The sequence below is a fragment of the Xyrauchen texanus genome, chromosome 14, assembly GCF_025860055.1.
Source record: "Xyrauchen texanus isolate HMW12.3.18 chromosome 14, RBS_HiC_50CHRs, whole genome shotgun sequence".
NCBI classification, from domain to species: Eukaryota; Metazoa; Chordata; class Actinopteri; order Cypriniformes; family Catostomidae; genus Xyrauchen; species Xyrauchen texanus.
In genome coordinates this window covers 4,998,603-5,013,880 of record NC_068289.1, presented here as the reverse complement: position 1 = coordinate 5,013,880, position 15,278 = coordinate 4,998,603, and the positions used below count along the sequence as shown (strand labels likewise).

The window sequence follows — 15,278 nt, the reverse complement described above, 5'->3', positions numbered from 1 at the left end:
TGAAAGTAATGTTAGGGATACGATAGGCAGACAATTATTAAACGTCCATGCTGAAAGCGAGAGGAGTGTTGACTGGAGATATCAACAGCCTGTTCGCGAAATGTTAAATTAGATTTGAGGCGGATGATTTGAAAGTCGTGGATGTAATGCCGTGTAAAATAGTATTGCAATGTACCACAGCCCGAGTATGAGTAACAATTACTCCGATGTGGATTATTGTGGAAAGTTGCCGTTTTACGTCTCGGATATCAACAATATATGAAGTTATTTGTAGTGGACATTACCTTCAGTCATGTGTACCGCTGAGATGTGGATAGGATGGGCAAAGAGAAGACTTTAGCAACTCACGATCTAAAGAACGGGGACTGACTTTTATAATACATACTGTTTGGCTCTTTGTATTCGGATAACACCGTCTTCTAACGTTGAACGGGTTTTAACTGCAAGGAAGAATGTGGAAACTCTGGCAGTTTACCCGCCACACATCTCTCTTAGTTTACATATTCTTGGAAATATTCATTTACAGCGTCAAAGGTAAGTACACACGCTCCCTGTCAGAGTAAGGCTTAGTGGAACACGATTACATCTATATTTATCTTTTAAAAAGACATACCCAGTTTAGTTTCGATAAAAAGTAACAAAATGCAATGATGTCTCATATCACTTTAGCTCGCGCTTATCCGAGCTGTTCTGGAACTTGGGGTTGCGCAGCAGTGCGTAGTGATTTGTCACAAGTTATATACACATTTATGACTCCTGTGTTGACTTGGCGTGGATTTTCTGTTTCTAGGTTATAATGTTTGCATGAGCGGTAGCGCCACGTCTTGTGAAGAATGTCTCCTCATTCACCCGAGCTGCGCCTGGTGTGCACAAGAGGTATGCACGCGCAGAGACATCCTGACACTGTGATTGAGGCTTGTTGTATCACTTTCTTTGTCTCAAGCATACTGAGCTGGTTACTACTTTGTAGTCAGCATGTTTAGGCATCATAGGTGTATTCAAATGCTGTCTAGGTAAGCAGGCCATTATATATGTTAAAGGGATAATTCACCAAAAAAAAAATTCCACTATGATTTTAGTGGAATATTTCAGCTCTGTAGATCCTCACAGTGCAAGTCAATGGGTAGGCTACCACATTTTTAAAGCTCCAAAAGCACATAAAGACAGCATAAAAGTAATCCATAAGACTCCAGTGGTTAAATCTATATCTTCCCAAGCGATATGATAGGTGTGGATGAGAAACAGATCAATATATAAGTCCCTTTTTACTATAAATTCTCCTCACTTCCCAGTAGGTGGCAATATGCACAAAGAATGCAAATGGCGAAAAACTAAAGAAGGTGAACGTGGAGATTGATAGTAAAAAAATATGTATATATTTGAAACTTCATATCTGTTTAACCACTGGAGTCCTATGGACTACTTTTAGGCTGCCTTTATGTGCTTTTTGGTGCTTCAAATTTTTGGTACCCATTCACTTGTATTGCATGTACCTATAGAGCTGAGATATTCTTCTAAACATCTTCTTTTGTGTTCTGCAGAAGAAATAAAGTCAAACACATCTGGAATGGCAAGAGTGTGAGTAAATGATGGGAATTTTCAATTTTGAGTGAAATATCCCTTTAATATGTGTTGCTGACTGTTGACAGATTGATGAGAGCTTAGAACGTTTGTTCTCTTTTTTTCTGCATTTATAGCTTGGCTAATTTATTTCATGGCTTACTCAAATTGCTAATCAAATCTTTTTTCACCTGATTCAGGACTTTGGACAGACAAGAACGCTCACGTCACGATGTGACTTTAGCCAGAATTTACTAAAAAGTGGCTGTGATTCACCTTTTATCGAAAATCCAAGGAGTGGCGTCTCTCTCATGAGGAACAAACCCCTGAGCTCCAAAGGTCCTGGGTTGACCCAGTATGATGTCATCCAGATATACCCACAGAAGATCTTGCTCAGCCTAAGACCTGGTATGCGTGCACTGTGGAAGATTTGACATGTAACATTTAGGGTTATTGAGTGATGTATTGGCATAATTGTATTAAAATTAAGAGAATATCTAGTGAAATTAAATAAAGAAAATTTTAGCAATCTAATTTGTTTATTTTTTAATTTTGGGAAAGATGATATTTTAAATGGCAGGAAACTTCCTGGAATATGAGTCAATTGATTATGGGGAGAAGAAAAAAAAACATCATCAAATTTATCTATAGACATGTTGAATTTAGGTTGATGAAATGTAATGTTCTCCATTACCTTTATTTTCCTTCAGATGACCTGATCTCATTTGAGGTACAGGTTCGTCCAGTTGAAGACTATCCTGTTGATTTGTACTATCTGATGGACCTCTCGCTCTCAATGAAGGATGATCTAGACACAATCCGTAACCTGGGCACCAAATTGGCTGAGGAAATGAGGAAACTCACAAGTAACTTCCGCCTTGGATTTGGCTCTTTTGTGGATAAGAACATATCACCCTTCTCCTACACAGCCCCCAAGTACCAGGACAACCCTTGCAATGGGTAAGACTCAACAAACAACACTAAGGTGATGTCTTTCTCTCACAGATCTGTGATGAGCTGTAAACAGGTTTGGGATTAGCCATCCTAATGGCTAAATACACATGTGAAAAGGCTGTTACACCTTTTGTCCTGTAATGCCCTTTGTTATGCAATGAGAAGAGCTGAATGGAAGGAACAATCTAGGCACTTTCTCATATGGGGAAGTGAATGTGTGTCTTAATTTCTTCCCTTCGGATATTAAAAGTAGTAATGTCTTTGTTTACCTTAGAGGGAAAACTGCATTATTGGAAAGTCAAAAGCACTTGGCATGTCATAATTAATTCTGTTCTTGCTTTGCAACATTTAGATGTAAACTGAATCTAGTTTAGAGACACAAACTAATCTAAATATTAAACTATTTATAATGTCATAATTTACTCACGCTCATGTTGTTCCAAACCTGTATTACTTTCTACCATGCAACACAAAAGTAGATGTTGAAAGAGGCTGAATGTTAGCCTTGGTCACCATTTACTTTAACTGAATGTAAAAAAAGTAGCTTGGATCAACATTAGTGATCAAAATGATCTCAAAATTGTCTTATTAGATGATCTGTCCCTTTAATAATGTTTTATTATTATTTGTATTATTATTATGTTGTCCTTCAGTGACTCGTGGTTGTCATGCTGATCTTATGTGGGCTATTTGGAAAGTGTGACTGCAGATTGAGTTTACAAAGCCATTCCAGCATTTTTGCTCCAGAGAGATAATTACCCCATGATAACCCACAGCCTATCATGCATCAGTGATCATGTAGGCTACGCATTTAGTCCTCTTGAATGCTCTCTGTGCCACAGTAGAAATCATGGGGACAAATGACATGCCCTTGCTGTATAACCAAAACATGGCAGTTTCCCCTTTCCTGCAACATAAGGGATATGGGATTTTTGAGACCAATACTGATTTTAGAGGGGGAAAATTAACAGGTTTCCAATATGGTGGCCAAAATAGTTAATTTTTGAGCTGGAATGAAAACAGAACTTTTCTATCGGGTTGTTCACCGATTTTTGCACCGATATGACTATGCAAAATGACTCAGAATACTGCTTTCTTAAACAAATATTTTTATCAAAGAATATTTGACTTTATTTTTATACATTATCAACAAATTCTAGAAATGAACACTGAGAAAATAAATAAAAATACAACAAATAGCTTAAAAAACATCAGTATTGTATGTTCAGTATCACTCAGTATTTGACCATTAATATAAAGAATAAATAAATATCAAATAAATAGCTAAATAAATATCAGTATTATTGTTTAGTATTAGTAAAATGCTGACTATTTAAATAAAATAATAAATAAAATAAAATAAATAGCTAAATAAATATCAGTATTATTGTTTAGTATTAGTCAAATGCTGACTATTTAAATAAAATAATAAATAAAAATAAAATAAATAGCTAAATAAACATTTGTATTTCTGACCATTAAAATAAAGAATAAATAAATATAAAATAAATATCAGTATTATTGTTTAGTGTTAGTCAAATGCTGACTATTTAAATAAAATAATAAATAGAAATAAAATAAATAGCTAAATAAACATTTGTATTTCTGTTTATTATCGGTCCATGGCTGACCATTAAAATAAAGAATAAATAAATATAAAATAAATATCAGTATTATTGTTTAGTATTAGTCAAATGCTGACTATTTAAATAAAATAATAAATAGAAATAAAATAAATAGCTAAATAAACATTTGTATTTCTGTTTATTATCGGTCCATGGCTGACCATTAAAATAAAGAATAAATAAATATAAAATAAATATCAGTATTATTGTTTAGTATTAGTCAAATGCTGACTATTTTAATACTGACAGTCAATTATTGGCTGGTTGTAAAACAAGAAGCATTTACACCTGCCGAGACAAGAGAAAAACAGTGGCAGTGGTGTTACACTGTATTCTGCTATACAAGTTCAGGGGAAAACCAGACTTTTAAATATTACATTTTATAAATGCAATAACTGGAATAGTTCGGTTGAAGGGGGTGCCAAACTGTGAATCCTGAATAAAACAGTTTGGTGAATACATGTTTACACTTTAGCTTCCACTCAGCTAACAAGCAATAAAAGTAGCAACGTGGTTATCTAGTTCGCTATAAGCTCATTGTCACGGAGAGTAAAAGATGGACCAGTATTGTGTCTCACCAACTAGGTAACAGCGTAGCATGAAATCAACACTCAACACAGTCCACCACCACACCGTAGTCTGCTGAGCTGCAAATAGATGCTCTGATGTTTACCTTTCAGTCTGCTTCATTACTGCTCTGACAAACTATAGCTGGCAAACAGATGTGATAAACATGAGTGACATGGTTGTCAGGGACAGGGTTAATGTTATATTATTTATATTGAAAAGGGAAAATGATGGGGTCATTGTTTATTAACTTTCCAGTATGTATTTCACTAACTAGTTAGCAACTTACAGAGAAGACACCGATTAACTCTGCACCGCTTAACTCCACCCTGTCTGCAGAGCCACCATCAGCTCTGTAAACAGTGGAGTCGGAGCACGCTCTGCTGGACAAACTACGTTATGACACCAATTCTAAAGCATTGTTTTCTGCATTATATGCTCTGGAAAAAAGTTTTCATATCTGCGCAAATCGGTAAAATATACGCCGATACCGATATATTGGTCAGACACTAATATAAATATATATATACATGTGTGTTAAATCAGAAATAATTTTTCAGGAATGATTAAGCTATGTCTGTTTAGGCTCCTGATAATTAAAATTCCTCTTAAAACTCCTGTTATTACAGATATAAGTTGTTCCCAAATTGTGTCCCAACATTTGGGTTCCGTCACCTCTTGTCTCTTACGGACAAAGTCGATCGCTTCAACGAAGAGGTGCTAAAGCAGATGGTGTCACGTAACAGGGATGCACCAGAGGGGGGGTTTGATGCCATTCTGCAGGCTGCAGTGTGCAAGGTAAGCTGTCAGTTAGGACAGGCATTAAGATTCATCTGCTGCTGCTTCATCACTAAGGTTTTTTGGCTCCTTCAACTCCCTATAGAGATGGGAAACTGAAGCCTGTTTAGCAAGAATTAAAGAAAATACTGAACGTCTCATAAGACTTTAGCTATTTTTTATTTTATTTTTTTGTGCTTTGCTATCTAACTTTTTCCAGAAGAGATACTGGTGGTAGACTCAAAAATATTGTGTAACATCAGAGCCTGTACAAATATTTGCTTTGGTGTGTAAGGCACAATCATAGCATGCTTGAGAGAATGAAATGTTGTGGTTTACACTGAATGAGAGCCTTGGCCATTTATCCATTATGCAGTGCTCTTATTTTAGGAACTGTTCTTGTTCTAGGTTCATGGTGAGACTAGAGATAGCTTGCCTGTGTCAAATGTATCTACTCTAAGTGATATCCTTTGATTTTTGGTTATCACGCCAGCATTTTTGGGTGATGTGAATCTGTTTCTTGCAGATGATAATGGTAAATGGTCTGCACTTATATAGCGCTTTTTTTTAACGTTAGAGGTTACCAAAGCGCTTTACATTGTGTCCCAATCACCCATCCACACTCACATTCACACACCAAAGGCGCTAGCCTGCCTGATAATGAATTGGTGTGTTTTGAAAAAACACTGGTAATTTACTTACCATGTGAATAAGTATTCAGACAACTCTGTATTTTGCCTCTTAATTCAGTAATACATATTATAAATATGTAATAAACAATTATACACTACTAATAGTCATTATAACAATTATTCGCATACAATAATAATAAACTTGACATGGTATCATTACAAAATGGAGATGAAGACTGACATAAGGAAGCATCTCATTGTGGCAGGAGAGGATTGGCTGGAGGAAGGAGGCCTATCATCTTCTGGTGTTTGCCACGGATGACGTCCCACACTTTGCTTTGGACGGCAAGCTCGGTGGACTAGTGCACCCTCATGATGGACAATGTCACCTGAATGACAAAAATGAGTACAGTGCTTCAAACAAGATGGTAAGAAAACCACATTTGATCCTGCAGAACTCCTTCAAATGTGTAATTTAAATGGCTAATGTTACTAACATTTTTGTGGAGACACATTAGGACCACATGTTATGTTTTTGTTTTATTTAAATTTATTTGGGTAACTTAACTATAGGCTGTCTGCCTGGCAGAGCTCTAAATAATTTGAATGGAAAGGTACTTAATGCCTCATTGCTTATCCTTAACTCCTGTCAGCTATAAAGTAGGGCTGGGTAAAAATATACATTTTCCGATGCATCGCAATCTTCCTTTGAATGATCTCTGTATTGATTCTTAAATCCCAAGATCGATCTTTTATTCTACATGCAGTCCTCCACTACAATGAGAGGAAAGCAACCAAATATCTTGCTTTGTGCCTAAAAAAAGTCTGTGATTGGTGACTGGTTGGTAAATGCTCTGATCTAACTTGCCAGTGATTGTGCAGTTTAGTGGGGAAGAAGTTCAGTTCCAAGATCTTTTCACTGCTGTTGAGAGTAAAAGTTTGGTTTGACTCGTTACATTGAGTGTCCAAAGACGAAATCCACACAATCCATTTATCATGTAATCATTTATCTTTTAATAACATTTCTGTTCTTTACAGTCAGTTAAAAACAAAAAAAGCTTTTGCACACTTTTCTCTTTGACTGTGATACTTGTCTCTTGGATATTCGTAACACTTTTTGGCTCTAAACTGGGTTAAATATTTTTTTCGTCTATGTGAAAGTGCTAGAACATATGCTGTGCTTGTCTCTCAGTGGAGTTTGGGCTCCATCCAAAGCAGAGTGTTTTTAGAGCACTGACTAATAGCAGAGATACAAACAAAAACAGTGTGTGCCATCTACTGCAAAGTAGGATTTAACATTAAAGAGTTTGAAGTATAACCAAAAATGATGCCATTATTTACTCACCCTCATGTTGTTCCAAACCTGTGGAACACTAATGGAGAATTTGTTTTAAGAATGTTTATACAGGTCTTTCCATGCAATGACAGTTCATATTGACCCCAGTAATAAGATAATGAGTAATGGCTTCAGAAGACTTAGAATATGATGCACATGATTGGTTTGCGTGCAGGAGCAAACTCCTATGTAAATCCTTATTCTCTGATAATTTTGCAATCACGCAAAGCTTCCGTCTACCCTGTGTTCACATGAAGAATTAAAAAAATGTGCTTAACTGCTTTGATACTTTCTATGAGAAACATTATAGTCCGGTTCCGGAAGTAAAAATCCCATTAATTTATCCCACAGATGAATTGATTTTCAACAATAACTTATAAACCTTTCAAAGACAGACCTATCGTGAGCTACGAGGTTGTATATGCTTCAGTTGAAGCCATCCATCTGCTTTAAAAAAACATGTTTGATAGCAGAAGTCATGGTGAACGACTACATTACCCATGGTACAGCAGAGAAAGATCCACCAATCAGATAACCGCGCCCATCAAACCTCCGAAACGTGCCTCGGAGTGGCGATCCACTCCCCTGATGCACTGTGAAGGACATAATCGAGGTGGTCTCCTTCACCCTTAAACTACTTGTACATATCGGAATATTTTACAATAAACCTAAAATATATTGTTTCTATACTTGTAATCAACAACCTAAAATCAATAGTTTTATATATTCCCATCGTATTTTATTCAATGACATCATTCGCAGTGCTTCATGGGATTAGTCTGTGCCCTCATGAAAGACGATAAGTACACAGCCTTGTACCTTTTGTCTTTTGTTTGGTTCATGGCTTACAAATCTTTTATGAAGGATTTTATAAATAGTCTATGGAAGAAACGAATGGGGAAAATACTTCCGAAACACGGATGGGTGAAAAAGTGGGTGGGTACTGTTGCAATCTATTCCTGTGAGGAAACTTTTAAGTAATTGTATGCAAACTCCTTGGTTTCTCAGGCAGTTTTGTAGCAGAGAATGCCTGTAGATCTATATAGAGGAAATTAGTGGGAAGGATAAGGGAAACCATGGAGGGAAATCGAAGAGTGATGACTCCCTTTCACAATTTTTCCTACAGAAATAGTCCTGCAGGAAGTAAGGGAATAAATAAGTTAATCTTACTGACACATGGGTGCATCTCTCTGCAGGACTACCCTTCACTAGCTCTACTTGGAGAGAAACTGGCTGAAAACAACATTTTCCTCATCTTTGCAGTGACCAAAAGGCACTATGTTCTTTATAAGGTAGCTTGCATTCATCATAAGCTGTATTTGCCAGATGTTCTTGTTTTGTTCTATATACATTTTTACATATTTTGTTTTTGTTTTGTATTTAATGTGTTTTAAGTCCCTGTTCTCATCAACCTTTTACCAATAGAACCTCACTGCATTGATTCCTGGGACTACTGTGGAGATTTTGGACCAAGACTCCAAAAATATTATTCAGCTAATTGTCAATGCATACAACGTAAGTTGTTATTATCTCTTTTATTGTGAAATGATTTGTTTGTGCTGTCTATGAAAAACAATAGCACATGAAAGAAAGTGGACTCTTCTTGACCCCTTCATGCTTTTGTACCCTGTAAATAGTGCAGTATGTGTGTGTATCCCAATGTTGTGGATCCTAGCCTCCTGTGATGTAAAGTGATATTGCCTGACTATGAAATGTGTTCAAAATGGCCTCTGATCACACTCAGGCAATGTGGTCAACACATTTCAGGGTAAGGCAACTGTCAGACACTGATATTTTATCACAATACTTTGGTGAAAACAGCACAAATAACCATCACACTCAAAGTATGTTTTATTGGACACCACATGAGTTTTAGTATCATAAACTGTCAAAATGACAGATTTCTTTAGAAAACTGAAGTTTTAGAAAAACAACATTGCTTTGTTGCTGTCTGTGTCACTATGTGATCTTAAGATTACATTAGCAAATAATAATAATGTTTTGGTCAATGCAGAACTTTAAATGTTATGGTCCGTTTATTTACCTAAGTTAGTAAGCGTTATAGTCTGGTGTTTCTTATAATGATTAAGATCTTATGCTCTGTGTTTGATTCTGTATTGTAAAAGGAGTGCTGTGGTCCAGGAAATGGACTCTTAATTATGTTCTACGGCTCAAGTTGTTTTTGTGTGCATAAGCATACATTTTCCTTTCGGTCCTTTATTAAAGAGCTAGATTTAATGAAAAAAAAATGAAAGTAGAAATATCCACTGGACCTTAGCCATAAGGTCATAGGATGAAAATTGAAAAACATTCATGGGACACTGATTAGAAAACTAGATAAAAACATTAGGGAGATTTCCCAAGATATTAACGCATTTAAATAATCAGTTTAAAACTGGTTACGAATTCTGACCAAATCGCAAGCCTGATTTCTTTGCACTAGTTCTCTATATTTCTGACTGTCAGCTCATACAAAGTCTTGCTAGTCTTTCTAGCAAGTTAGTCCACTGGCGTCCATCTTTGGAACTCTCCGAGGAAGCTATTTCCAGTTACAAAAGTGCAGCTTCTATCTACTTGAATAGGGAAAGACAGTAAAGCTCAGATTACATAAAAAACATTTTTATAGCTAATGTGCATTCTCGGGTTGATTGACAGGTGATGTCTGTATCTAAAAGGTGATTGGCTCTTTTACATGTAAGGCGGGACTTCCTTTCTACATCCCTTGACCGTTGGGCATTCCAATTTCTCCCATTAATTTTAACAGAAGTGCCCTGTCTCTGCTAAATAGTCTCTGGTTCGACCAGTATATAATACACTGTGCCAGTGCTACGATAACTTTTACAGATATTATCTATTTTGGGTATGTTTTAGTAATCCAAAATTACAATGAAAGATATGTCATTTTACTATTGAAAAGCATAATACTAGTATAAGTATGTCCCCTTTGGAACATCTCATTCTTCTTTAAAACCATTGAGTGTTTAATTATTCTCCAGTGACAATTGTGTTTTGTGTTTGCCTTTTTTCTTCTCTGATCATGTAGAACATCAGGTCGAAAGTTGAGCTAAACGTGTGGGATCACCCTGAAGATCTCAGCCTGACCTTCACTGCCACCTGCCAAGATGGCCAGCCCCTGACTGGCCTCAGCAAGTGTGCTGACCTCAAAATTGGTGACACTGTTAGTACTTAATACTTATCAAATATTTACACACAACAATTGTTCATATAGACCACATCAGATTCTGTCTCTCTGCCTGCAGCCAAACTTTAGCTAGAGGCTAGGATGTGTCTTATTTTTGCCTCACATAATACTTTGAGATATCCGTATCCTGTTTCTGCACAATACTAAAAGGGAACCGAAGAATAGTATGTAGCAAAATTTGCCATTAATCACTGGCCTGGAAATGAAAAGGGCAGATTTTTTTCACTATCCTTAAAGAAGTGAAAGTGGATGACTGAGAAAGACTGCAAAAGATGGGTAATATAAAGAATGTGAGAAGTTCATTTCAGTGCATTACCTTTTTTTTGGTGCATTTTTTGGTAATTACATAAGAGGAATCAAACATTTGGTCATGTTAGTTACAGAAGAGGCAGAATTTGAGCCAGATTGCCTTGCATTTCAAACAGCCTCATTCTGACCATTTTAAAAATAGGTCTAATTGTTAAAGCAAGTAATACTTGACAAGCCTGTAAATCTAATAAGCATGTTGTTCCTTTGACAGAAAGACATTCATGCTTTGTGGCAATATTGTTTAGCACTGCTTGTTGTGACGCTAATATATATCTCTTGAGTTATAATGTTTAGAATTTTGAGTATAGCATATCATGTTCTGCAGTCTCATGCCTTTAGTTAGTCTCAACCACTCTATGTCTGGGAATTTGGTTTAAGATTAGAGAGCTTAAAGAGACCTTGTGGAGATAGCAAACTGAAGTTATAGGGACAAATTGTGCATATCAAATACACAAGTCGCCAGGAATAGTGCATGTATGAGTGTGTTATTACTCAGAATTTCACATGGTTAATTGATGATTTGTAGATTCCCATTGTTTGATTCTTAAGACATCCCATACATTCTTAATTATGCAGTCATTGTAAAAGATCTATAGGACTGCTTGGTACATATCACCATACAGTGTACTGACCCTCAACTAATTATCCAGAGCTCTCCAATCTCTCATTTAGCAAGTGAATGTAGAGAGCATCATCCAAGCAGAGTGGAAGGGAACTGAATGCCTAGAATGAATGAAGAAACCCAATGTTCACTGGACGATCCAATAGGCCCATTGCCTTTTTGTCTCATCCATAAGGGAATTTGTGACACCGTGCTCAATTGCCAATCTTGTCTTTAGAAAGGGGAACACAACCCGCACAGAATCCCATGTGTCACTCACAGTCCTTCAGCAGGGATTGGGCGCTAAATTTCAATGGCCTCACACAATAGTGCAGAGTTCTTTCTGGGTGAGGAGCTGTGAAAAAAACACGGGCCTTAGATACCGAGGCGCTAGCCCAGATTCTAAAGTTAAGCTTGAATTCCATTTAACAGAAGCAGGATTCAGGCCCCTAGAGACTACTAAAATGTCCCATACATAACAGATAGATCTAATCCTATATTAAGCTGGCTGGTGTCCTAGGAAACATCAGTTTACTTTTGGATAGACTTGGTTTGCCTTGGATTTTTAAAGCTTTGCTCACTGAAGTCCAAATATGGGAACAACTGTAATGCAAATTTGCTTCCTGGTTATTGAAATCTCTCATTTAAATTGCTTGAACTTTAACTGTTTTAATTTTAGTTGCTTGTTGTGGGCATTTTTCTACATGTACATTTAGGGGCAGTGATTCCACTTGTGTTTCAGTTATATGTTGCAACAAACTCCTCAAACAACAGTTAGTTGTAATTGGAAGAGTATTACTACTAATACTGTGCAGTTTCTAAAAGGGATATTTCACCCAAAAAGGAAAATTCTGACATAATTTGTCATAAAGTTCATAAAAAAATATTTACTCACCCTTGCATTGTTCCAAACCTGTTTGACTTACTTTCTTCCGTGTAACACAAAAGGAGATTTTGGGCAGAATTTTAGTCTCAGTCACCATTCACTTTTATTGCATGGGGGGGGGGGGTGGGGACATGCAATGACGGAATATTCTCCCTAACATCTTTTGTGTTCCATGCGGGAAAGTCATACAGGTTTGAAATAACATGAGGGTGAGTAAATGATGACAAAGTTCTTATTTTATATTTTTATTTATTGCTGAACTATTTTTGGGTGTACTTAAGGGTTTTGTTGCAACTGATCCCAAACCTTAAAGTCATCTTGCATTGGATTGTATAAGGTCTTGATATTGCTTTAGATTTGCTTTGTTGTTGGGTTTACAGCATAGTGTCATATTCCCTCATTTGCAAAATAGGTCTTTTGCCTAGCATGCAGTCAGTTCTGCATGTGGAGTTGTAGTTTTGCTACTAGCAGACCGTCTCCATGTTAATACCTGCAGTCAGTATTATAGCAGTCTTTCTGCATGCTCAGACACTGAGTCAGACTATGAAAACAAGCTCCACCAACTGATACATTGTCGTCCTAGTCAGCACTTTTACTGCTCTCAAAGAAAAGCCTCATCTATGCCATGATGGCTTGACTTTGTCACATGTTTTTGCAGCCAATGAATCCATGGTAAATATGCCAAGAAATGGATAAATCATGGATAATTACTAAATGTAAATAATTGACTATCCCATCTTGAATAAATGTTTGATAATTTAGCAGTATACGGTTTTGCCCAATGAATTTGGATCTACATGCAATTCTTGATTTTTAGCAGAAGTCTCATCCTTGCATAATGTCAATCTTTGCTGTTGCAGTCTGCCTTTCTTTTACCAATGGCATGTCCTCGTGACTCACATGTCTGCTTAATCCAATTCTGCAGTTCATTGCCTCATAAAGGAAATTCGGTAATGCTTTCTATAAAGCCCATATTTATAATGCATTGTAAAGTCATTATAATACATTATTAATGTCTCATGATACACCTTATAATATGTTATAACTTATACATAATTGTAAAAACAATAATAAAACATTATAAAACTTGTATATAATATAATGCCTATTCATAGTTATACCTTAGAGTATAAAGCATTATAAGACAAGCAACATCCAATTTTATCTGCAGAAGTTATAATGCATTATATATATTTGTTAAATATGGTATATAATAATAATAATGAATATACTAGGTATGCTTTAAGTAAAGTGACAAAATTCACAATTTGCGAAAGTCATACTTCTTAAAGGCACAGCATCAAACTAATGTTTGAGAGGGAGAGTGGAAAATGGTTGTGAAAAACAAAGATGATAACATTCTAAAATGGACAGAAGGGGAGAAAATAAGAACAATACATGATACAACCCCTTTAAAAACTAGTTGACATGCAAGGATCTTACAGAGGCCATTTTCACATGCATAGTTAAAAAGTGAAAAAGTTAACTGGGACAAGAATAAATGGTTTTGCATATTTTATCAATTGTCTTACTTTACTGCATGAAACATCCCGCTGCTGCCAAGTCTTCTACAATAATTTCTATTTTTACACTCTAGGCCTATATATTCCTTAAGGCAATTCCATAGTTGTAGAGAGACCAGTGCATTTAAAATAAGAATAGTCCCCCACTTGCCATAAAACTAAGGACCTAACATGGTAACCTGACATGTTAAACTTTTTGTCAGTTTTAGGAGATATTTGAGCCTCCTGTCTAGGCCGTCAACGTCATTATGACTCACTGTGGCCAGGTTTTCAGCTTTTTGTAAAGGCCTTGGACTCACTCATGTAAAATGCTACTTCAAAGCTTTCAAACTCAACAAGTTGGGCTTGTTGTTTCCCCTGGGCAGTTCTGAATCAAAAGCCAGGCTACATGTTTTTGGAAGCCTAAAAAATCCACACACGAAGTTTGTTAACTCTGAGAAATGGTTTGATAAATTGATAGACATTAAGTGAGTTTCTGTCGTTCACATTTTCTAGAAAGCAATTTTGCATTGCATGTTACTATAATCTGATGCTGCCTTCTGAAAATCAAACTAGATCTCAAATTGAATACTACATAATGGATTTACAGTATCTTCAAGCATTGTGTTTCAAAAGCAATCTTGCCAGTAATAAATACCATGTAGATCAAGTCTTAGCTAGTAAGGCGTGAAGGAAGCCTCTTATTTTTGGACTTCCTTCATCTGGGCACTCATCATCAGGGTGGAGTCCGTCTTTCATCTGGTCCTTATGGTCTATGATTAATCTGATAAGTATGATCTACATCAATTATCAAAGTGTTTTTTGTTTTTTAAGAGAGCCAAGAGAAGTCCATGCATGTCACTAGGGGGTCACTGAGAGAATTCATGCAAAATTGCAAAAATTAACATGGTTTTCAAACACCTTTGTCGAACATTCCCCCTGTCTGCCGTTGCTCATTCAAACAGGTAGTCCCGCTCCAAACTCATGCCATTGGTCAATTACATTTTGTTGTGTCTGGCTTGATTGGCCATTCAAAACAAACAGAACTATTTTTACAGTGTCAAAGTGTTTACACCGTGTTTATAGTTTTCAACTTTTAGTTGTCTCTAAAGAAGCTGGGACTGGAGAAAGTATTTAAACATCGAAAGGTTACACACTTCAGCTTTAAGACTTTTTGTTTAATACTGTTTCTGTATATCTGTCTGTCTGTCGTCTGTCTGCTTGTTTTGATCTAGTTACCTGTAATCATTCTAACTCTTTCTCTTTGGTATTTTCTCATTTAACCCTTTAAAGGGTAACTAAACCCTAAACCAACTTTTTTTAGTTA

General features: G+C 36.2%; 1 protein-coding gene across 1 annotated transcript in view; it reads left to right on the top strand.

Annotated features, from left to right (window-relative positions):
• The window catches only part of LOC127654946 (integrin beta-5-like), a 42,668-nt gene continuing 27,390 nt past the window's right edge, over positions 1-15,278 (top strand). Inside the window, exons 1-9 of the mRNA XM_052142522.1 lie at positions 1-534; positions 791-876; positions 1,761-1,968; positions 2,271-2,520; positions 5,336-5,504; positions 6,382-6,543; positions 8,648-8,743; positions 8,877-8,966; positions 10,495-10,629. Of these exons, the coding sequence (XP_051998482.1) occupies positions 453-534; positions 791-876; positions 1,761-1,968; positions 2,271-2,520; positions 5,336-5,504; positions 6,382-6,543; positions 8,648-8,743; positions 8,877-8,966; positions 10,495-10,629 (1,278 nt within the window). The 5' untranslated portion in view covers positions 1-452. The remainder of the gene's footprint in view (positions 535-790; positions 877-1,760; positions 1,969-2,270; positions 2,521-5,335; positions 5,505-6,381; positions 6,544-8,647; positions 8,744-8,876; positions 8,967-10,494; positions 10,630-15,278) is intronic.